We start from the raw sequence: 25,330 nt of genomic DNA, 5'->3' as shown, positions 1-25,330 counted from the left end.
TTTCCAAGTGAAAGGCCTATTGTGCGACGGAAGTGGGATATCCCTATTCCCTGTCAAATATCGCTCCGCTTTTCTTAAATATCTCTCCGCTATAACCACAAGAACAGCTCATAGCTCGTTGGGAACTAGACTCATTTGTGCGGGGATTAGACTCCTGCGGCTAGTCCATACACTTGTTAGTTACATATAAACTGACAAAAGAGTCCGAGGTTGCCGCATAGTTAAATTAGCACACTAGCTCTCAGGCAGACCACGATAGAGGCCATCGCTTCCGCATAGAATCAAGCATCAAGGTAAGAGATTTCCGAAGGACGACTGTTTGTCAACTTGTCTCAGCTTTTCATGATCATGATTGTATGGTGTTGACAATCTATTATATGTTTAGTTAGCTACATATATTGATAGCTAGCTAGCTAGCTAGCTGACCAGTTGATTTTGTTGCTAACTACTATGATTGCATAGGGCAACATGAGATGAACTTCCTAGCTATATAACATTGCTTTTGAATGGCTTTTTTGTAGACATGATTTGGTTACTATTCACTATAGGTAGACTTAAAAATGTCTGCCTTAAGTATATATATACCCTTCAATGCCCTAGCTATAATGCAAGCCTTGCATTTATTTACTCTGTCTCACTGACTGCTGTTTGCAATATCAGCACAATCTATCAGGAAAATTGTGATATGCATGTATGGTTTAGCAGTTCGTTTTTTTACCAGCCCTCCCTCTGCAGCTTGTGCCCAGCATGTTGCCATAGTCAAATTGTGCTCACCAAAACATACTGTCGAGTAAAAATAACTCTCTCTCCTCATAAGGGCCAAGCCCAGGAAAACTGTTGTTACCCCACTGTGGATTCCCTGAATAGTACCAGGGTGGAGGCAGTCGTAGGCAGAGTGGGTGCCACGTGAAGTGTGGTTTCGGCTTCCTCCATGAGTAACAACGCTGGTCAAAGAGCTCCACGGACCCGGGCGGCGAAGGAAGCCCAGGGGGCAGGGGGGACAACGACATGGATCCCTCAGGACCAGAGAATGGACCCATCCTACAGGCCAACCACCACTGCAGGCCCAACCACAACATGCAGTGGTGGAGGGAGCTCCTGTGTCCTGAGTAAGCTGATCCAGCTGCCGGCTCCACCGCTGTCGCGTCACCAGCTGAAGAAGTTGGAGGAGCACAGGTATAGCAGTGCAGGCCACTCCCTTCTGGAGCCCTTCATGCAGCACTACTGGGAGTGGCTAGTGGCGCGTGTGCCGGCATGGATAGCCCCCAACCTCATCACTATCGTGGGCTTGGCCACAAACATCCTCACCACATTGGTGTTGGTGTACTACTGCCCCACTGCCACTGAACAGGTAGGTGCAGGGGCACCGCTGGGAATTCTAGGCCACGGGGGAGAATTTAACGTTGGGGCCCTTTCACACACTGTCTATCACGTGACCCACCCTCCTACTGAGCACCCACATATTAATTATTGAACAGTTATTGCTACTAAGTAATAACCATGGAATAGTAGGTCAATGTTTGTTGTCACAGCTGTACGACTAATGTACACTACTGACAGGACATTGAGAAAATACGAGAGCCTTCAGAATTTCTTGATTGAAAAGTATTGATTGTCAGATATAGCCTACCCATTTGGAGCCAAAGTCTAGATATGATTGTTTTGCCAATGTTTACTGCACTTTTTTCTAGATAAGTATGCTACATAGCCTAATACTATCCACATTGTCTGTATGTGAGAACTGTATTCTAAACCAGTTTACAGTAGCAGTCTTTGATGAACACTGTTGTGGTAAACCACCAGAATGTCACAACCCGCAACTTAAATGTCACTCCCTTGGCTGTGTCTGAAAATGTTACTAGCTGTCAAATCCTCCCTCCATTCTAGTTTCCTCAATTTCTCTCAAAGCTCATTAGAGGAGGAGGTCAAAGGAAGGGACCTTAGATCCTCTACTCCAATGCGATTTCAGAAGAATTTGAGGAAACGAGGCAAGGATTGGACACTAGCTCGTAAAATTTGTCACTAGCTATACCGAACAAAACATAAATGGAACAATTTCAAAGTTCATATAAGGAAGTCAGTCCATTTTTAAATAAATTCATTAGGCCTTAATCTATGGATTTCACATGACTGGTAATACAAATACCCCCCCAAAAAATAGGTAGGGGCGTGGATCTGAAAACCAGTCAGTATCTGGTGTGACCACCAGACCGCCTCATACAGCACGACATCTCCTTAGCATAGAGTTTATCAGACTGTTGATTGTGGCCTGTGGAATTCTGTGCCACTCCTCTTCAATGGCTGTGCAAAGATGCTGGATATTGGTGGAAACTGGAACACACTGTTTGTACACGTCGATGGGTGACATGTCTGAGTATGCAGGCCATGGAAGAACTGGGACATTTTCAATTTCCAAGAATATGCGTCATGGGGCTGTGCATTATGCTGAAACATGAGGTTATGGTGGCGGATGAATGGCACGACAATGGGTCTCAGGATCTGGTCATGGAATTTCTATGTATTCAAATTGCCATCGTTAAAATGCAATTGTGTTTGTTGTCCGTAGCTTATGCCTGCTCATACCATACCCCCACCACCACAGGGCACTTTGTTCACAACGTTGACATCAGCAAACCGCTCGCCTGCACGACGCCATGCACGCCATCTGCCCGGTACAGTTGAAACTTTGATTCATCCGTGAAGAGCACACTTCTCCAATGTGCCAGTGGCCATGGAAGGTGAGCATTTGCCCACTGAAGTCGGTTACGACCCCGAACTGAAGTCAGGTCTAACATGGGTTTGAATGAGAAGAATAGGAATACAGTGGTTGCTATGCTATACTAAACAAAACTATAAACTCAACATCTAAAGTGTTGGTCCCATGTTTCATGAGCTGAAATAAAAGATCCCAGAAATGTTCCATACACAAAAATCCTCTCTCAAATTTTGAGTACAAATTTGTATACATTCCTGTTAGTGATAATTTCTCCTTTGCCAAGATAATCCTGATAAGTGTGGCATATCATGAAGCTGATTAAACAGAATGATCATTACACAGGTGCACCTTGTGCTGAGGACAATAAAAGGCCACTCTAAAATGTGCAGTTTTGTCACAACACAATGCCAAAGATATCTCAAGTTTTGAGGGAGTGTGCAATTGGCATTCTGACTGCAGGAATGTCCACCAGAGCTGTTACCAGAAAATGTAATGTACATTTCTCTACCATAAGCCGCTTCCAACAGCATTTTAGAGAATTTAGCAGTACGTCCAACCGGCTTCACAACCGCAGACCATGTGTAACCACACCAGCCCAGGGCCTCCACATCCGGCTCTTTCACCTGCGGGATCATCTGAGACCAGCCATCCAGACAGCTGATGAAACTGAGGAGTATTTCTGTAATAAAGCTCTTTTGTGTGGAAAAACTCATTCTGATTGGCTGGGCCTGCCTCCCCTGTGGGTGGCCTGGCTCCAAAGTGGGTGGGTCTATGCCCCCACAAGCCCACCCATGGCTGCATCCTGGCCAAATCATGTTAAATCCATAGATTAGGGCCTCATTTATTTAAATTGTCTGATGTCTTTGAAATTGTTAATTGTTGCATTTTTTAAATATCTTTGTTCAGTATAAATGGTCCTGCTCCTTGGTCAATTAAGCTACAACATCAACTTTAAAACGTTCAGCCGAGCCTAACTTAAAATTCTCTAAAACCTTTATGAACTATATATATATTTTTAAATTGGCATACATTTTTGCATAAATCACCAACTGTCAAGTGTCAGTTCTGCAGAGGTGAGGATGGAGTCAGGCGCAGGTCACAGAACTGAGTAAAACAACGTACTTCACTCGGAAAAATAAATCAGCCAAAATAAATCCACGCAGGGAATAACAAACCCTAACACAAAAGACTAACACAAAACCAGGAACAATCATGCACAAAACATAATGAGAACCAGAGGGTTAAATAGGGAAATAATAATAACGTAATCGGAACCAGGTGTGTACAATCAAGACATAATAAATGGAGGAAGAAACGTGGATCTGTGGCAGCTAGAAAGCCGGTGACGACGACCTCCAAACGTCGACCAAACAAGGAGAGGCACCAACTTCGGCGGAAGTCGTGACACCAACAGTAACTCTTGAACTGTTCAAGCTCGAGTTTGCCAAACCAACTTTCACATGTTCAGACTATCCCATCTTATCAATCGATATTTCACAAGCAAGCAAGCGTACCACATTTCCTTTAGGAAATTTACTTTTCTACTTGTATTATTATATTTATTCCGCCCGCTCTAGAGCTTAAACAATTTAAATTATTTAAACGAAACTAACTTTTCAAATGCCCATACTGCCCCAACTTTGGTTGAAATCGGTGGTTTTACCAATCTAAGTTGGGGCAGTCTGAATGTTTCGACGTTGGTTTAGGAGTTGATAGCTTAAAAATGGTGACGGAGGAGATTGGTAAAACCACAAAATTCAACCAATCCCCTCTGTCACCATTTTTAAGCTATCAACTCCAAATCAACGTTGAAACGTTCAGACTGCCCCAATTTAGATTGCTTGTCAAAGGATTTTTGATGCTGTGTATACTTTTTGAACTACAACTATTTAAAATATGAATAATTGAACATGGGTTTGAATGAGAACAATAGGAATACTGAGAATCCTGTTCCTTGGCCAATTAAGCTACAAGACTAACTTTAAAATATTCAGGCTATCTAGAAGATAGCGAAGGAGTCAGGCGCAGGACACAGGTAAGAGTAAAAAAAACACTGTATTTACTCAATCTAAGAACGTAACAAAAATCTCGTTATCAACCAAGGACAAAACAGGATAGAACTCCAACACACGAAAGACAATCACACACAAAACAGAAAGGGAAACCAGAGGGTTAAATAAGGAACATAATCATGAGATGGGAACCAGGTGTGTAAACAGACAAAACAAAAGGACAAATGAAACATGGATCGGTGGTGGCTAGAAAGCCGGTGACGTTGAACTCCGCCCGAACAAGGATAGGGAACAACTTCGGTGGAAGTCGTGACACTATCCTAACTTCAAAGTCTTTTAAAATCTTTATAAACTAGCAATTTGCATACATTTGCATAAACTAACTCTTGATCTGTTAAAGCTAGACACACCATATTAACTTTCCCATGTTCAGGCTATTCTATCTATCTACAGTGCCTTGCGAAAGTATTCGGCCCCCTTGAACTTTGCGACCTTTTGCCACATTTCAGGCTTCAAACATAAAGATATACAACTGTATTTTTTTGTGAAGAATCAACAACAAGTGGGACACAATCATGAAGTGGAACAACATTTATTGGATATTTCAAACTTTTTTAACAAATCAAAAACTGAAAAATTGAGCTTACCTATCGTATGAATATCATTTTCTGACTCAAATAGGATTCCCTAAAGATTGCTTTGATGTCCAAAAGATTTCAAATCAATATTACGTATATTTGAAAATATCTACATTGGTCAATCCTAAATAGATTTAGATTTATTTATTTGTAATAATTACAACAATACTGAATGAACACTTATTTTAATTTAATATAATACATCAATAAAATAAATGTTGCTTCAAATAAATAATGAAACATGTTCAATTTGGTGTAAATAATGCAAAAAGTGTTGGAGAAGAAAGTGAAAGTGCAATATGTGCCATGTAAGAAAGCTAACGTTTAAGTTCCTTGCTCAGAGCATGAGAACATATGAAAGCTGGTGGTTCCTTTTAACATGAGTCTTCAACATTCCCAGGTAAGAAGTTTTAGGTTGTAGTTATTATAGGAATTATAGGACTATTTCTCTATACGATTTGTATTTCATTAACCTTTGACTATTGGATGTTCTTATAGGCACGTTAGTATTGCCAGTAACAGTATAGCTTCCGTCCCTCTACTTGCTCCTCCCTGGGCTCGAACCAGGAACACATCGACAACAGCCACCATCGAAGCAGCGTTACCCATGCAGAGCAAGGAGAACAACTACTCCAAGTCTCAGTTTATTCTTTCAGGAACCGTTCCGTATTTTATCTAACGGATGGCATCCCTAAGTCTAAATATTGCTGTTACATTGCACAACCTTCAATGTTATGTCATAATTACGTACAATTCTGGCAAATTAGTTAACAATGAGCCAGGCGGCCCAAACTGTTGCAAATACCCTGACTCTGCGTGCAATGAACGCAAGAGAAGTGACACAATTTCACCTGGTTAATATTGCCTGCTAACCTGGATTTCTTTTAGCTAAATATGCAGGTTTAAAAATGTAATTCTGTGTATTGATTTTAAGAAAGGCATTGATGTTTATGGTTAGGTCCACATTGGAGCAACGACAGTCCTTTTTCGCGAATGCGCACCGCATTGATTATATGCAACGCAGGACACGCTAGACAAACTAGTAATATCATCAACCATGTGTAGTTATAACTAGTGATTATGATTGATTGATTGTTTTTTATAAGATAAGTTTAATGCTAGCTAGCAACTTAGCTTGGCTTCTTACTGCATTCGCGTAACAGGCAGGCTCCTCGTGAGGCAGGTGGTTAAGAGCGTTGGACTAGTTAACCATAAGGTTGCAAGATTGAATCCCTGAGCTGACAAGGTTAATCTGTCGTTCTGCCCCTGAACAAGGCAGTTAACCCACCATTCCTAGGCCGTCATTGAAAATAAGAATGTGTTCTTAACTGACTTGGCAAGTTAAAAAAAGGTGTAAAAAAAATAAATGCAAAATCAGCGTCCAAAAAAAACTATTTCTGATTGTTATGAAAACTTGAAATCGGCCCTAATTAATCGGCCATTCCGATTTAATCGGTCAACCTCTAGTTCGAGCTAGGCTCCTTTAGTTCCAGTGAAGGGAAATCGTAACGCTACAGCATACAATGACATTCTAGACGATTCTGTGCTTCTTACGTTGTGGCAACAGTTTGGGGAAAGCCCTTTCTTGTTTCAATATGACAATGACCCCATGCACAAAGCGAGGTCCATACAGAAATGGTTTGTCGAGATCGGTGTGGAAGAAATTGACTGACCTGCACAGAGCCCTGACCTCAACCCCATCGAACACCTTTGGGATGAATTGGAACGCCGACTGCGAGCCAGGCCTAATCACCCTACATCACTGCCCGACCAAACTAATGCTCTTGTGGCTGATGTCCCCACAGCAATGTTCCAACATCTTGTGGAAAGCCTTCCCAGAGGAATGGAGGCTGTTATGGCAGCAAAGGGGCATTAATATATAGAGTTGGTCCCACATGATTTTGGAATGAGATGCTCGACGAGCAGGTGTTCACATACTTTTGATCATGTAGTGTAAATCGTTTTATTGTGAGGCACAGCTGAGTGGGCATAATAATGTGGTTTTTTTGTTCTTTCTTTTTTTTAACTGGACCGATGATCTGCATCTGATTGTCAATCTGAGTGGACGGAGGGAGCAGCTCCCAACATTTTTGTTGTTTTAAAGCGACTGAGATTCTGTATGAAAAGCGCCATATAAAATGTGTCTATTGTTCAGTATACATCACCATGAAGAGAATTGCATTCATATTTATGCATTTCTGTAGAGTACAGATCAGGGACCATGATGTCATTCTGTTACCATGACTCTGTTGCCAGAGGTTAATCCACTTCACTTGCTGTAGTTTTCAAACTCAAGGTGTCATATCATAGCTGACACCCCATTCTTTCTGCAGACAATTTGAATAATATTTCAGAGTAGATATTTTGGAAAACATGGTCACATAAACGGAGGGAAATTTTAACATCATTCTGTTACCAAACTTTATATTCTTTGGTTTGAAATGGGTTTTTGTCAAATTTATATTGGAAATTTAAAAAAAGTTGTGTTTGTGCATTGATTGTATGGTTTGTTTTACCTTAACAATCAATGTTTTTTGTTTGGTATACTTTTAAAGTGAAAAATCAGAGTTTCTGCGTCATTTTGTTACCTTGGAGTTACCCAAATACTGCAAGTTTTGCATTTGACACATTCTTCTAGAATATTAAGATTTATTATGTAGTATAATATGGTGGTATCTATCCCAACAATGGGCTTTGCATAGGCGTTTTGAGAACACACACTACTGTAAGCCTCATTTGAAGCAACAAAAATGAAATTGTTCAAGCTTAACTTGTGATAACTATACAACAGAACAGATGAACAGGAATGACATTTACTCTCACGAGTGGTTAAAAATAACTATCTGAACGCCACGTGCCCACTAAACTACCCCTCCAGTCTTTTGATCTGACCCGCTGGGTAATACAGTATCTCAATAACCCAGCACCAACAACACAACCATGCTCTTTTTAAAGAAAACAGCCCAACTAAGTGACATCAAATAGCACCTTGGTTGAACCCATAGCAACCCCACATACTTGTCTTTTCCCACTAGCACTGATTTTGCTGATAGCTGCTTTTTTTAAATTAAAGTGTTTTACTTGCAATAAATGGGATATGTGGTTGTCTTACCAACCTTAGTTGAGTGCATTGAATGTAAGTCACTCTGGATAAGAGCATCTGCTAAGTGCCAAATGTAATCATATTACTCCAATATGGAAATGACATTCATGAAGGCTGAACCCATGCTTTTCTGTGAATGTCGACGAGCACTAGACTAATAATATTATTGTGAAAGTTTCTGATGCCATAGAGAGCTTCCTCATTTATGATGTTGAATGTTTGTGCCCTTTCCCTTTCAGGCACCTCTGTGGGCATACCTGTCTTGTGCAGTGGGTCTCTTCATCTACCAATCACTGGACGCCATCGATGGGAAGCAGGCACGGCGCACCAATAACAGCACCCCACTGGGAGAGCTCTTTGACCATGGTTGTGACTCCCTCTCGACAGGTGTGTGTGTGTGTGTGTGTGTGTGTGTGTGTGTGTGTGTGTGTGTGTGTGTGCTGGAGCGTGTGTATACAGTCTCAAACAAACATACAGAACACACTCAGACTAAAAGGACAGTACAAAATGCTCTCAGACACCTACAAACACGCGCTCTAAGACGGAGATGTAGACATAACACACTTGCAGACATAAACAACATACACTTACAGTTGAAGTCGGAAGTTTACATACACTTAGGTTGGAGTCATTAAAACTAGTTTTTCAACCACTCCACAAATTTCTTGTTAACAAACTATAGTTTTGGCAAGTTGGTTAGGACATCTACTTTGTGCATGACACAAGTAATTTTTTTTCCAACAATTGTTTACATACAGATTTCACTTATAATTCACTATCACAATTCCAGTGGGTCAGAACTTTACATACACTAAGTTGACTGTGCCTTTAAACAGCTTGGGAAACTTCAGAAAATGATGTCATGGTTTTAGAAGTTTCTGATAGGCTAATTGACATCATTTGAGTCAATTGGAGGTGTACCTGTGGATGAATTTCAGGGCCTAACTTCAAACTCAGTGCCTCTTTGCTTGACATGGGGAAAATCAAAAGAAATCAACCAAGACCTCAGAAAGAAATTGTAGACCTCCACAAGTCTGGTTCATCCGTGGGAGCAATTTCCAAAAGCCCGAAGGTACCACGTTCAATACAAACTGTACAAACAACAATGCAAGTATAAACACCATGGGACCACGCAGCCGTCATACCGCTCAGGAAGGAGATGCGTTCTGTCTCCTAGAGATGAACGTACTTTGGTGCGAAAAGTGCAAATCAATCCCAGAACAACAGCAAAGGACCTTGTGAAGATGCTGGAGGAAACGGGTAAAGTATCTATATCCACAGTAAAACGAGTCCTATATCGACATAAAATGAAAGGCTGCTCAGCAAGGAAGAAGCCACTGCTCCAAAACCGCCATAAAAAGCCAGACAACGGTTTGCAACTGCACATGGGGACAAAGATCGTACTTTTTGGAGAAATGTCCTCTGGTATGATGAAACAAAAATAGAACTGTTTGGCTGTAATGACCATCCTTATGTTTGGAGGAAAAAGAGGAACGCTTGCAATCCAAAGAACACCATCCCAACCGGGAAGCACGGGGGTGGCAGCATCATGTTGTGGGGGTGCTTTGTTGCGGGAGGGACTGGTGGACTTCACAAAATAGATGGCATCATGATGACAGAAAATTATGTGGATATATTGAAGCAACATCTAAAGACATCAGTCAGGCAGGAAGTTAAAGCTTGGTCGCAAATGGGTCTTCCAAATGGACAATGACCCCAAGCATACTTCCAAAGTTGTGGCAAAATGGCTTAAGGACAACAAAGTCAAGGTATTGGAGTGGCCATCGCAAAGCCCTGACCTCAATCCCATAAAACATTTGTGGGCAGAACTGAAAAAGCGTGTGTGAGCAAGGAGGCCTACAAACCTGACTCAGTTACACCAGCTCTGTCAGGAGGAATGGGCCAAAATTCACTCAACTTATTTTGGGAAGCTTGTGGAAGGCTACCGGAAACGTTTGATCAAAGTTAAACAATTTAAAGGCAATGCTACCAAATACTAATTGAGTGTATGTAGACTTCTGACTCACTGGGAACGTGACGAAAGAAATAAAAGCTGAAATAAATCATTCTCTCTACTATTATTCTGACATTTCACATTCTTAAAAAAAAGTGGTGATCCTAACTGACCTTAAAACAGGGAATTTTTACTAGGATTAAATGTCAGGAATTGTGAAAAACTGAGTTTAAATGTAAAAACTTCCGACTTCAACTGTACGTTCATAAACGGAATAATTTGCATTAGGGCTGTCCCCGGAAAAAAATATTGATAGACCGAAAGTCGTATGGTCTTTTGACCAAATGTTTGCTAAATCTTTAAGTGTATTTTTCCATATATAGATTTAATGTGATTTAATAAAATCAACTATGTGCAATGAGCTTGTTTGATGCTTTAAGCTTACGATTTGATGTCTCGAGGGCACCAGAGATCTAGATAACCAGAAGATAACCTTAACCTAACCCAACCATTCTCCTCCAGCTGGCTTTCACAGGTTCTGCCATTTCTCTCCTGAAGTTGTTGTTAATAGGCTACACGAGGAGTCAAACTTTCTCATGTGGAATGACCATTTATCTTACAATTTCTACCAATCTGCATGCCCTTTTATAGTTTTCATATGCACATTTTCATGAAACAGTTTCATTTAATTCATAATAATGTCTTCATATCTCAGTCATTGTTGTGGTTAATACAACTGATATCCAAATCTAAAAGAAAATTATACAAACGTAAAAAGTAACTTATTGCCAACTATGTAAAAATAGTCTACATAAAGCCAACAAACAATGCAGCTTGCAGGTAGAACATTTCCAGATTTAAAAAATATATATAAATATCCTATAAATCACATTGGCTACACATGGCCTGTCTACATTGAACTTGAAACATTGTATCAACTTGGATCTGGCCCAAAGCTTGTGCTAGCAAACTTGCAACATTGTATAGAATATTCTGTGCCCTCAGTTTCCTGCACCAGCTCAGGACAGACACAGCTGTAATGCTATTTGTGCAAGGGATAAGAAGCAGTGCTTGACTTGAACAGGAGCTCACCGGAGCTGACTACCAACACCTCAAATGTTCTCCTGCTTGAGCTCCTGTTCCTCTTATAGAATATTAGCTCAAAAGTATTGTGGAGCTCCTGCACCTACATATAAACAGTACCAACACCCAAAATGAGGACCGGAACCTATTTCAGTCCAAGTCAAGCACTGATAAGAAGCCTATTTTATATATCCACTGTATCGGAGCATGACATTCATTTTCCCTTTCACGCTGAGTGGTTATTGAAAGTGAGAGAGATGGAAAGATTTTTCAAATACATTGAGGAGCAATTGGGATTCTCAATGGATGTAAAAACAGACTTTGTTTGCTTGAAGAAAACAACATTACTTTGAGATGCTCCACGGGTCATTAGTGGTGGTGCATTAAGCCAATCAGAAATACTATCAGATCCCCAAATGGGCACATTTATTACGTCCTTACTCAACATCGACAGGAGCGCTCAAAACAAAAGACAATGACTAAATTTGACAGAACTCGTAAATGGAATTAAATAAACCGTAACTTTTTTTCTCAAAGTGTAGCATAGGTTGTGCACTCTGCAAACAATGTGTCCACTCTGACAGTGAGAACAGGAAGACTGGAATAATATTGAATCCATTAAAATAAATGACCGTAACCAAAGTAACAAACATTGTAGATCAGAAATGATAGGAATTGATGGTAAATGTACTACTGGTGAAATGTAATGGGGAATTGATATACACTAACAATCAAACGCAAACAATTCACAAAATGAAGTTATGACACAATGAATGTGCACAAATTGGTGGGAGAGAGCGCATTCTGGGTGAATGGTCAATCCGCCGTCTGCGTTGTCCATACAACATTTCGGGTGATATGGCCTCAGCAGATGTCAGGGCATTCATACTTCTTGTGCTTCGCGGAGCAATGCAGAGCTGTTGTCAAGGAAGTGAGTTTGTGTTTAAACAGTGTGTCCAAATGTTTGGCTGGTAATGTGTAGTGTGTGTGTGTGTGTGTGTGTGTGGAATATAGTAAAAATGAAGAAAAACCCTTGAATAAGTAGGTGTTATATTACATTACATACTACCGGTCAAAAGTTTTAGAACACATACTCATTCAAGGGTTTTTCTTCATTTTACTATTTTCTTCATTGTTGAATAATAGTGAAGACATCAAAACTATGAAATAACGCATATGTAATCTTGTAGTAACCAAAAACGTGTTAAACAAATCAAAATATATTTTATATTTAAATAGCCACCCTTTGCCTTGATGACAGCTTTGCATGCTCTTGGTATTCTCTCAACCAGCTTCACCTGGAATGCTTTTCCAACAGTCTTGAAGGAGTTCCCACATATGCTGAGCACTTGTTGGTTTGGAATAAGTCGGACCGCAGAAGCAGCCATCTCAATTTGATTGAGATCGGGGATTGTGGAGGCCAGGTCATCCGATGCAGCACTCCATCACTCTCCTTCTTGGTAAAATAGCCCTTACACCGCCTGAAGGTGTGTTGGGGTTTCATTGTCCTGTTGAAAAACAAATGATAGTGTGACAAAGCACAAACCAGATGGGATGGCCTATCGCTGCAGAATGTAATGATAGCCATGCTGGATAAGTGTGCCTTGAATTCTAAATAAATCACAGACCGTGTCACCAGCAAAGCACCCCCACCCCACATCACACCTCCTCCTCCATGCTTTACGGTTGGAAATAAACATGCGGAGATCATCTGTTCACCCACACCACGTCTCACAAAGACACGGCGGTTGGAACCAAAAATCTACAATTTGGACTCCAAACCAAATGACACATTTCCACCGGTTTAATGTCCATTGCTCATGTTTCCTGGCCCAAGTAAATATCTTCTTCTTATTGGTGTCCTTTAGTACCCTTTTCTTTGCAGAAATTCGACCATGGACTTATTCACGCAGTCTCCTCTGAATAGTTCATGTTAAGATGTTTTACTTTTATTTGGGCTGCATGTGTCCGTTAGCATTTATTTGGGCTGCAATTTCTGAGGCTGGTAACTAATGAACTTATCTCTGCAGCAGATATATCTCTAGGTCTTCCATTCCTGTGGCAGTCTTCATGAGAGCCAGTTTCATCATAGCGCTTAATGTTTTTTGCGACTGCACTTGAAGAAACTATCAAAGTCCTTGAAATGTTCTGTGTTGACTGACCTTCATGTCTTAAAGTAATGATGGACTGTCATTTCTCATTTGAGCTGTTCTTGCCATAATATGGACTTGGTCTTTTACCAAATAGGGCTATCTTCTGTATACCCCCCTACCTTGTCACAACACAACTGATTGGCGCAAACACACTAAGAAGGAAAGAAATTACACATGGACTTTTAAGAAGGCACACCTGTTAATTGAAATGCATTCCAGGTGTCTGAAGCTGGTTGAGAGAATGCCAAGAGTGTGCAAAGCTGTAATCAAGGCAAAGGGTGGCTATTTTAAGAATATCAAATATAAAATATATTTTGATTTGTTTAACACCTTTTTGGTTACTACATGATTCCATATGTTATTTCATAGTTTTGATGTCTTCACTATTATTCTACAATGTAGAAATTAGTACAAATAAATTAACTCTTGAATGAGTAGGTATTCTAAGACTTTTGACCGTGTGTGTGTATAATTTGTTCCTGCTCGACTAAAACAATCTCAGTTGACCAACAGCCTAGCGACCAAACAATTGACCAGTATACTAATTGGGGTACAAATCATCCTTCTCCATGACCACTATCTTTGTGTACCGTCTTCTTAAAGCTAATGAATCATTCCTGTCGGAACTATCTGAACTACTTACTATTGCTGTCCCACTTACCCGCTAGAACTCCCGTCAGTGGCCACACCTCAGACTCAGCTGTGGTTACACAGGGTGTCCCCCAAGGGCTCTGTGCTGGGTCCCTTACTATTCAACATTTACATCCTCCCCTTTGGTCAGATCCTCCATCACTTCAACCTTGACTTCCACTGCTATGCTGATGACACAAAGATCTACCTCGGCACAAAATCCCTCAACCCACCTCTGACCCATATTATTGATTCTTGCCTCTCTGCAATAAAAACATGGATACAACAAAACTCCCTCAAGCTCAGTGATAAAACAGAACTCCTTTTCATAGGCACCAAACCCACCCTTACCAAAGTTGGCATCCTCACCATTGACGACACTACTGTCTTTCCCACAAACTCTGCATCATTCTGGAATCCACCCTCTCCTTTGAGCACCACATAAAACAGACGGTCAAATCCTCATTCTTCCACCTCCGCAACATTGCCAGATTAAGGTCCTATCTCTCCCGTCCTCTCCGCTGAAACCCTCATACATGCATCTCTTCCAGTCTTAACTATTGCAACTCACTACTCTCCGGCATCAACTCAACTCCCGCCATAAGCTCCAAATAGTTCAAAACTCTGCAACCCGACTTCTCACCCACACCGTGGGTCCTGTGCAGCACATCAGCCTTGTAATCCGTGAACTCCACTGTCTCCCTGTCTCCCAACGCATTGATTACAAGATACTCCTTCTAACCTACAAAGCCCTTCACCACCTCTGTTAGGTTCTCATTTTTCGGAGTAAATAACTCATGGACACTAGAGAAGCTTAACCAAGTTTAATTCTTCCCAAAGGGTTGTTACAGCTGTAATTCAGGCAAAACATGTTCTCACCATCACAAGTGTGTACAGTATATATACTCTACTTTAGACACCCCTCCATCTCTCCAATCCTTACATCTTATGGTTCGACAGGAAGAGAGTAACAGGATAATAAAACCATTATTGCTCCCTTCAAGGGATCTGACCTGACCTCCTGATCTCAACCCCTCCTTCGCCTAATCCACAGATGTCCTATCGTATCACCTATCGCACTCCCGTGACCCTCTCCCTCTCTCCCAGCACATTCCACAGCCACTCTGTCTTTCTACAGATCTCACTCCTTTATATACAATGCGTCTGATCTGTCATGTCTTTAATATCTCAATGTTAAAAGTTTACCCAGAATCCAACACCTCTCAGACCTTCTCCCCTGCAACCCACACATGCATTTCACCTTGTCGTCCTCAGGTCGAAGCTCCAGAGCTTCGGCGAGTCCATCACCATTTTTCAGTCCCTCCTAAAGCCCCACCACATACAGGCAAAGTATATTAAGCACCACCTAACAAAAAACCCTCACCCTATCCATTACCCTAAAACATGTTTGTATCTTACCCCTTACCCTATCTGGGTTTGTATACAAACCCCTACCCTCCCCATACACTGTTACATCACACTCTTTCCCTTCCTTGAGCCCACCCCTCTCTTTGTTTTTGTTTTGACTACTGTTTATTTGTTGTTTAATTTCTACAATTGTAAAGTGACTTTTGGGTCCTTGAAAAGGGACCCAAAAGTCAAATTTAAATAAGTCCCATTTATTATTATACTGAACTAAAGTATAAACGCAACATGCAGCAATTTCAAAGATTTTACTGAGTTAGTTCATATAAGGAAATCAGTCAATTGAAATTAAATCTAATCTAAACCCTAATCTATGGATTTCACATGACTGGGAATACAGATATGCATCTGTTGGTCACATATACCTTTAAAAAAATGAGCCTCACAATTGGCCTCAGGATCTCGTCACGGTATCTCTGGGCATTCAAATTGCCAATGATAAAATGCAGTTGTGTTCATTGTCCATAGCTTATGTTTGCCCATACCGTAACCCCACCGCCACCATGGGGCACTCTGTTCACAACATTGACATCAGCAAACTGCTGTGAGGCCAGTTGGACGTACTACGGAATTCTCTAAAACGATGTTAGAGGTGGCGTATGGTAGAGAAATTAACATTCAATTATCTGGCAACAGCTGTGGTGGACATTCCTGCAGTCAGCATGCCAATTGCACACTCCCTCAACTTGACTGACATCTGTGGCATTGTGTTGTGTGACACAACTGCACATTTTAGTGGACTTTTATTGTCCCCAGCATAAGGTGCACCTGTGTAATGATCATGCTGTTTAATCAGCTTCTTGATATGCCACACCTATTAGGTGTATGATTTATCTTGGCAAAGAAGAAATGCTCACAAACAGGGATGTAAACAAATGTGTGTACAAAATTATAGAGAATACACTTCCTTGCATCTGCAAAATTTCTGGGATCTTAAATTTCAGCTCATGAAACATGGGACCAACACTACATGCTGCATTTATATTTTTGTTCAGTGTAGTATTATATATTTTTCTTGTGTAATTGAACTTCTCTCTCTCTGTCACTCTCTCTTTCCCTCTCTGCATCCATTGATGTCACTGGTACTTGACCCACAGTAAAATACATTTTTCTTACCCATGTTCATTTCCACACGCAATTAAGCACAGTAAGGATAATAGCCTGGTGCCAGATATATTTGTGCTCTTGCCAACCCCATTGATTGCTGTCATTGTCAAGCCAAACTTGTGCCATTACAATGAGTGAGAAGGAGTTGGCATGATGGCACAAACAGACACTCAGGCTGGAGGATACCTGCCTCTTTGGAATTTTTCTGTCACTCACTCATTTTCTCTCTCGGACTTCCTTCTCTGCCCCTCCCTCAGTGTTTGTGGTCCTGGGTACCTGTATCGCCGTCCAGCTTGGCACTAACCCCGACTGGATGTTCTTCTGCTGCTTTGCCGGCATGTTCATGTTCTACTGTGCCCACTGGCAGACCTACGTATCAGGCACCCTGCGCTTTGGCATGTGAGTGAGTGGGGGAGGCAATAACAAGGCAGGAGGACAAGAGCATCATGCCTGATGTTCCAGGGTGCCGTGTTCATAAAGCGTCTCAGCGTAGGAGTGTTGATCTAGGATCAGGTCCCCCTTCTTATTCTTTCTGAACAAAAAGGCAAAACTGATCCTATATCAGTACTCTGAGACGCTTTATGAACACGGGTCCTGAAAAGTTTGAATAAAATGGCTATGTCATTGCACTCTTTAATATTTGTCTAGTATGTATGCAACCATGGGAACATTTAGTAACCACATGCTGTTTTGTCATAGGCCTACATGTAGGGAGATGGGAGATGTTTTTCATAGACACTGGGCTTAAAACCTGGCTATCTAGCCATGTCACAGAGCTTCCTTGTCTTTTTCCTGGTGGGCAGATTTGATGTCAGAGTATCTGATCGTGTAGCTATGTTAGACGTGCACAGCCACGTTTGGGCCCGGGTTCTGGAACTTAACGGTAAAACGAGAGCATAATCCGCGTGACTTCCCTGTTGAAGATAACCTTTGTGTCCAATCAGGCCCCACTTCCTGCACAGACTGCCCCCATCGCCAAAACCAACCATTCCTGGACAACTTTCTTATAGACCCTGTTTCATTTGTTCTCACATCGCTTTGATACTGTCATTTGGTATTTGATAGAGGTGGCTAAATTTGATTAGATGTGAGCTATCCTAGATTACGTTAATCTCTGTTGACCACTGGAATAATGTTAGGAAGCAGAGAGATGATGGAATTCACATAACCTGAATTATAAGATTTATAATTTACGACAAATTTTGGGCCCACCACCACCACCATTGGTGCAAAGCTTTAAGATCAATGGCTATATTTCGACCTCAAACTAAACATGTTTATTCTGATTGTTTTTAACAATGATAGGTCTGTCATGACAGCTTGTTCACCCAGTACATTTCTGCACCAGCAGCCGTGTTGACGTAGACACCAGGACATTAGCAGCTGATTTAGATTTTGATGGAACTTCACATATCAACATTGGCTAATCCGATTGGCTTTCGGGAACAACCACAAGGACAAGCGATGAATGTCCTTGGAGTATGGTTGATTTTATATGATGTAAGCCCTTCACAGAGTAAGTAAGCGCTAAGTAGGTTGTCAGACAGAACAACTAAAAAAAACTTTAACAGATCAGGTTCCTCCCAGCCTTTCAAGGGAAATGTTCTCCTCACTCTACACACACACACACATTCACAATAGAGGTCGACCGATTAATCGGAATGGCCGATTAATTAGGGGCGATTTCAAGTTTTCATAACAATCGGAAATCGGTATTTTTGGGCGCCGATTTCCGATTATTTAAAAATATATATATATTTTTTAATTTTTTATACCTTTTATTTATCTAGGCAAGTCAGTTAAGAACACATTCTTATTTTCAATACCTGCCTAGGAACTGTGGGTTAACTGCCTTGTTCAGGGGCAGAACGACAGATTTTCACCTTGTCAGGGGTTCCAATTTTGCAACCGCACAGTTAACTAGTCCAACGCTCTAACCATCCGATTAATCGGTATCGGCTTTTTTGGTACTCCAATAATCGGTATCGGCGTTGAAAAATCATTATCGGTTGACCTCTAATTCACAACCAAGAGGAATGGGTACAGTTTGTGCAGGACCTGCTAGGGGGTGCTATGTGCATGTTGTTTTTCATGAGTGACATGTGAAATCACTAATGGTTGCTCATGATTCCTCTGTCTCTCTGCCCGTTCAGCATTGATGTGACTGAAGTGCAGTTCTTCATTATAATCATGTATTTACTGGCTGCCATCGGAGGATCAGCTTTTTGGCAGTTCTTGGTAATGCATTTAACCCATTTGATTCAGCAAATTATGGCCTGTTTCTACTGCTTGGATTTGAAAAATGCTAAAATGCTAATATTTACATGCATTGTAGTTTGATGCATTTGATCTGGCATGTTGGTTGAAGTGTTCAGACTCACGTCCTGGTTCATGATTGTGTGAATACTTCAGAAATGCATCCTTTCCTTCTTTCCTGGAGGTAAGCACACATCTAATAAGTGATTGGATAGGTGAAAGCCAGGTTACCACCCTATTACTTTCACCAATCCAACACATTCTGATCTGTCTTTACTTAAAGGATGGTAGGAAGGATGCATTTCAAAAGTATTGGAACAGGGCTCTTACTAATCTCCCTAACACACACAGATCCCTGGGGTGAACATCCAGATTAAGATCATTCCAGCCATCCTCACTGTGGCAGGAGCCATCTTTTCCTGCACCAACTACTTCCGGGTCATATTCACGGGAGGTGTAGGAAAGAACGGATCCACCATAGCGGTAAGTAAGACGTGATCCATCCTTGCTGATGAGGATCCAGTTGAATTGTATGGCTGAGTTACAGTCTAGGAAGGAAGGTTTACAGTCCTGCTGCTCATTGTATTGGTTATTTCAACAGGTATGATATGGGTGACACTTACAGAAGGTTGGTGGTACCTTAATTGGGAGAACATGGCTCATTGTAATGGCTGGAGCAGAAGATGTGGAATGGTATCAAACACGTGTTTGATGCCATTTCATTTGCTTGGTTCCAGCCATTCTTATGAGCCATCCTCCCCTTGGCAGCCTCCTGTGGCGGCAGGTAGCCTAGCGGGTAGAGGCAAATCCCAGGTCTGATGGGAAAAATCTGGTGGGTAGTGAGCTGGCAAATGGAGGGTTGCACGTATCAAATCCTAGATGTTATTGCCTACTATTGTACCCTTGAGCAAGGCCACCCCCCCCCACACCAAATGTGCCCATGGATTGGCTTCATGGGAACTTCTTACGCTCCCACAACAGCTCAATAGGGTTGAGATCCGGTGACTGTGCCGGCCACTCCATTATAGACAGAATACCAGCTGGCTGCTTCTTCCCTAAATAGTTATTGCATTGTTTGGAGCTGTGCTTTGGGTCATTGTCTTGTAGGAGGAATTTGACTCCAATCAAGCGCCGTCCACAGGGCGTATGGCGTATGGCGTTGCAAAATGGAGTGATAGACTTCCTTCTTTAAGATCCCATTTACCCTGTACAAATCTCCCACTTTACCACCACCAAAGCACCCCCAGACTATCACATTGCCTCCAACATGCTTGACAAATGACATCAAGCACTCCCCCAGCATCTTTTCATTTTTTCTGCATCTCACGAATGGTCTTTGTGATCCGAACACCTCAAACTGAGGTCCATAAGTTTTGTCCATAAGTTTTTTCCAATCTTCATCTTTTGCCCATCTTAATCTTTTCTTTTTATTGGCCAGTCTGAGATATGGCTTTTTCTTTGCAACTCTGCCTAGAAGGCCAGCATCCCGGAGTCACCTCTTCACTGTTGATATTGAGACTGGTGTTTCGCGGGTACTATTTAATTAAGCTGCCAGTTGAGGACTTGTGAGGCATCTGTTTCTCAATCCAGACACTCTAATGTACTTGTCCTTTTGCTCAGTTGTGCACCGGGGCCTCCCACTCCTTTTTCTATTCTGGTTAGAGCCAGTTAGTAATGTTCTGTGAAGGGAGTAGTACACAGCGTTGTACGAGATCTTCAGTTTCTTGGCAATTTCTCGTATGGAATAGCCTTCATTTCTCAGAAAAATAATAGACTGACGAGTTTCAGGAGAAAGTTCTTTGTTTCTGGCCATTTTGAGCCTGTAATCGAACCCACAAATGCTGATGCTCCAGATACTCAACTAGTCTAAAGAAGGCCAGTTGTATTGCTTCTTTAATAAGAACAACAGTTTTCAACTGTGCTAAGGAAAGAGTTTCCTAATGATCAATTAGCCTTTTAAAATGATAAACTTGGATTAGCTAACACAATGTGCCATTGGAACACAGGAATAATGGTTGCTGATAATGGGCCTCTGTACGCCTATGTAGATATTCCATTTAAAAAATCAGTCGTTTCCAGCTACAATAGTCACTTACAACATTAACAATGTCTACACTGTATTTCTGATCAATTTGATGTTATTTTAATGGCCAAATCTGTGCTTTTCTTTCAAAAACAAGGACATTTCTAAGTGACTCCAAACTTTTGAACTGTAGTGTATATCGTACAGTGGCTTAATTAAAAAAAAACATCAACAGCATTAGTTTTTTTTGTAGCCAGTCTTTTCTAATGTTTAAAAGGCGACTGCACTTCCTGATTTGGCGTCGTTTTAGATTAGTTTTTTAAAGAAACGCTAGCGGCCATGGCTGAATTCAAACGCGAGTTGGTTTCTGGGTGTGGTTTGATGTGGGTGTCGTGTGTGTGTGTGTGTGTGTGTGTGTGTGTGTGTGTGTGTGTGTTCGCAGGTGGGAAGAGTTAGCCAAATGATTTCGCCAATTAGCTTTAGCTGACTAGTGTGCGACCATGGAAAGGTTGGGGATCGTGGGGAACATAAATAAATTACACAATGTAAATGAAACAAATTGTTTTCATGTTGCACATTTAAATTATTTCAATATTTGTATATACATTTCATAGTTTTGAGGTTAAGCCATTGAAATGTTGAGCTAATGACATTTTAAAATATTGTCCCATGTACATTATTGATTGTCCCTAACTAGCCCCATTGGGATATCTAATGTCACACCAAATTGACCATGGGCATAACGATCAGGTTGCTTGCAGCTATGTTCCTAATTGATGATTACTTGGGTGATGCCATCTGTGGGCATGTGGATATGATTAAAATAAACCCAACCCAAGGAAAACTATTACGGTTCCCTTCATTCCATGACAGAGCCATGACTACATGGAACTCGCTGCCACTCCAGGTAACTCAAGCTAGCAATAAAAACAGATTCAAAAACCAGATGAAATAACACCTTATGCCACAACGGGGACTGTGAAGAGACAGACATATTGTGTTAAGTAAGTGGCCTGACAAGAATGGCTCATAGGTGAGGAGCCATCTCCTGTTTCTAAAGTGTGAGGCAGAAACAGGAGATTACGTAGATAAAGTATTATGGTGTATCGAACTGAGCAGGTAGCATACTTTTTGAAGGGATTTGTTTGACAATCGTATGAAAACACACCACCCATGATATGAGCAACTGCCTGCGCAGACCGCAAAAACAACAGTAAACAGCATAAGATGTTAACATGCCACAGTATCCCATTTTAGATCAGCATATCCCAGGCATCTTACCTGGGTTTCTTATAACTGGGATACAAGCCTTTTCGGTTGTTGTAAATGGGATATGATATGAATATCTCAAATAATAACAGGATATTGGTGTGGATTTAACTGGTGACATCAATAAGGGATAATAGCTTTCACCTGGATTTAGCTGGTCAGTCTGTCATGGAAAGAGGTGTTCCTAATGTTTTGTACACGCTGTGTATATTATGTATTTACATTTTTTTGTTTCCTGTTTGGACCCCAGGAAGAGTATTTGGGAATCCTAATAAATACTAAATAAAAAATCATTTTGGATGATTGACTTATATCAAAATTATTCTATTTACACTTTTGTAGTCATTTTTAACACTAGAATACATTTGTCTGACTCATATCGATGCAGCATAGGGCATTTTCAAAACAAGATGTTGCTTTATTTGATCTTTCATTTAACTAGGCAAGTCAGTTAAGAACAAATTCTTATTTTCAATGCCGGCCTAGGAACAGTGGGTTAACTTGTTCAGGGGCAGAACAACAGATTTTTACGTCAGCGCGGGGATTCGATCTTGCAACCTTCCAGTTACTAGTCCAATGCTCTAACCACTAGGCTACCTGCCACCCAGCTTTCTAGTGGCAGTCGCTCTTTAAATACCATTTTTCATTTCTTTGCCTCCATAAAATGGTGACAGTGGATGCCTATCATGCCTGGACTTTTTTCATTTGTTTCAGCCAAGCCACTGACTGCTCTGCAGACCTTTACCGTGCAGTTTATTGATCACTTTAGAGAAGGACAAGAATGGTGGAATTTTCAGCTAGGTACAGTGATTGTGACATCCATGTCCCGTCGTCTTCCTCAGGGAACGAGTGTCCTGTCACCGTTCTTCCACATAGGGTCAGTTATCACTCTGGCTATTATGATCTACAAGAAGTCTGCGTCCCAGCTGTTTGAGAAGCACCCCTGTCTGTACGTCCTGGCCTTTGGGTTTGTGTCGGCCAAGATCACCAACAAGCTAGTGGTGAGGAAGCAGATGGTCTGAAACATTAAACACTGAAAGGGCCTGGTTACTTTCCAAATCCACACTAGTATACCACTTGGAATACATGTCCAATCTTTTGCTTCATTCTAAATAGTATGTTGGTGTGGATGTTGGAACTTTGGCCTAATGTGCCCTGTTTTAGTTGTGTTAACTTAGGGTTAAAGCTCAAATCTAGGATTCCTTATTCAGCATACCAACTCTAGTCTTGTTTTTCCTTGTTTAACTTAACACTGCCCAATCTTATTTATATATATTTGTTTTACAGGTGGCTCATATGACCAAAAGTGAGATGTCTCTCCATGACTTGGCTTACCTGGGGCCAGGGCTGCTCTTCTTGGACCAGTATTTTAACAGCATCATAGACGAGTACTTGGTCCTCTGGGTGGCACTAGTAAGGCTACACCTCAATCGGTTCATCCATGTACACATACCAAGCCAATTGAAACCTAAATGAAAGTTAGGATTTCCCCTTTTAACTTATTTTGCAGTACAATGTAGATGCCTAGCTTAGAATTGTGCCATTTTTTTTTTCTTTTTTTTTGGACCCCAGGAGAAGTAGCGCCTGCCTTGGCAGCAGCTAATGGGATCCTAATCAAATACCTTTTCAAGGGGAATTTATTCAAAAGATGATTGACCATATAATAAACACAACCAGTTTTGTATATAGGGAGCCTTAAATTGACTATTTGACATCCACCCTCTGTCTTGTTTCTCTCCAGTTCCTGTCCATCTTTGACCTGGTGCGCTACTGCGTCAGCGTATGCAACCAGATCGCCTCTCACCTGCACATCTTTGTGTTCAAGATCAAACCCCCCAACCTGCGGCCCGTTGCTGCCTCCCAGTCAGGCAAAGATGTGTGGTGACACTTGTGTCCCTGGTCTGGTGACACTGTCCGTACGGAGATGAAGTTGGTGGGTGTACCTCTACCGCCTCCCCCTTGTCACCACAGGATTCCCATTGGATGAGACAAATTGGAGGCGGTCTCTCTACGAATGTATTAGCCAATGAAATTATGAATACATTGAGGGTGGTGGAAATAATTTATTTCAATCTATTTGTTGTGCAATAATGCTCAGTTTTTGCCGATGTTGTGTTGTTTTGGTGTTAAAGGTTCATAACCGAAGAGAAAGGGGTTTTGTTAGTTTGTCGTAAAAGAGCACCCCGTTATTTGGTAACAAACTAATTGAGAATTAGTTGTCTAACCAAACTTTATGGATAGAGGTTAATGTTGCTTACTATAACCGTGCTGCCACTATCTGTGTATTAGCTATTTTTTAAACTGAAATAAATGTTATCCATGGGAAGGAGCAGGTTATACCTAACCAAGTAATATTATAATATTATATTTATCTACAGGAAAAACACCTACAGTTTATTAATGTGTCAGAGCAGTAGGACTGAATTTAAATGTCTCTGTTCTTTCAGTATTGGTACTAGTTTAGCTCCTCTACATACAACTACTTGTTCCACTCCAGAGAAAACATTAGTCCTCTGTTCAAGGTGTAGTTCTGTGTACTGCATTCTGAGGTCTCGTCATTAACCAAGTATTAAACGTTAGAACTATATCCGTACGGATGGACGCAGTACCCGTCCGTGTTCAAACATAAGGAATGTTTTTTTTTTCTGCAAAAGTTAAGGAATGCCTCTTACCTTATATCAAACAGTGACACACAGAGTATTCAAATGTCTGCAGCTAATGTCTCATAACAAGAGTAGAACTTGTCATTGTTCTCGTGTGTATCATATGCATGGGATGGGCATTACAACCCACTGTAGTGGTCACAGCCAATATCTCTGTAACTGATGGGGTTCAACCAATCGAAACATCCATTCAAACGTACATTTTTCCCCCCCCCTTGGATTGTTTGTCATTTCTGATGCAGAGATTTTGAAAATAAAATGCGAAGGATGAATCAGTCGTTGGCCGTTAAAAAAAAAA

General features: G+C 41.1%; 1 protein-coding gene across 2 annotated transcripts; it reads left to right on the top strand.

The window, feature by feature from the left end:
- Window positions 1-25,330, top strand: LOC110491856 (choline/ethanolaminephosphotransferase 1). Of its 2 annotated transcripts, XM_021565669.2 has the most exons (9): window positions 1-293; window positions 818-1,351; window positions 8,709-8,856; window positions 17,079-17,220; window positions 18,975-19,059; window positions 19,429-19,560; window positions 23,212-23,370; window positions 23,657-23,782; window positions 24,111-25,330. In XM_021565669.2, exons 2-9 carry the CDS (start codon window positions 932-934, stop codon window positions 24,252-24,254), a joined length of 1,356 nt encoding a protein of 451 aa, XP_021421344.1. In that variant the 5' UTR covers window positions 1-293; window positions 818-931; the 3' UTR covers window positions 24,255-25,330. The 2 variants fall into 2 exon arrangements, with proteins under 2 accessions (XP_021421344.1, XP_036802644.1); XM_036946749.1 differs by lacking the exon at window positions 23,212-23,370.

This window comes from Oncorhynchus mykiss, chromosome 16 (genome assembly GCF_013265735.2).
Source record: "Oncorhynchus mykiss isolate Arlee chromosome 16, USDA_OmykA_1.1, whole genome shotgun sequence".
NCBI classification, from domain to species: domain Eukaryota; kingdom Metazoa; phylum Chordata; class Actinopteri; order Salmoniformes; family Salmonidae; genus Oncorhynchus; species Oncorhynchus mykiss.
This window is presented reverse-complemented; position numbering and strand designations above follow the sequence as displayed.

What these genes read in the sequence shown, in the direction of transcription:
- LOC110491856 (XM_021565669.2), top strand. Translation starts at nt 932, where the DNA reads ATGAGTAACAACGCTGGTCAAAGAGCTCCACGGACCCGGGCGGCGAAG. An exon ending in GCCCCACTGCCACTGAACAG is followed by an intron (nt 1,352 to 8,708) that starts GTAGGTGCAGGG and finishes TTTCCCTTTCAG; the next exon opens with GCACCTCTGTGGGCATACCT. An exon ending in AGATCACCAACAAGCTAGTG is followed by an intron (nt 23,371 to 23,656) that starts GTGAGGAAGCAG and finishes TTTGTTTTACAG; the next exon opens with GTGGCTCATATGACCAAAAG.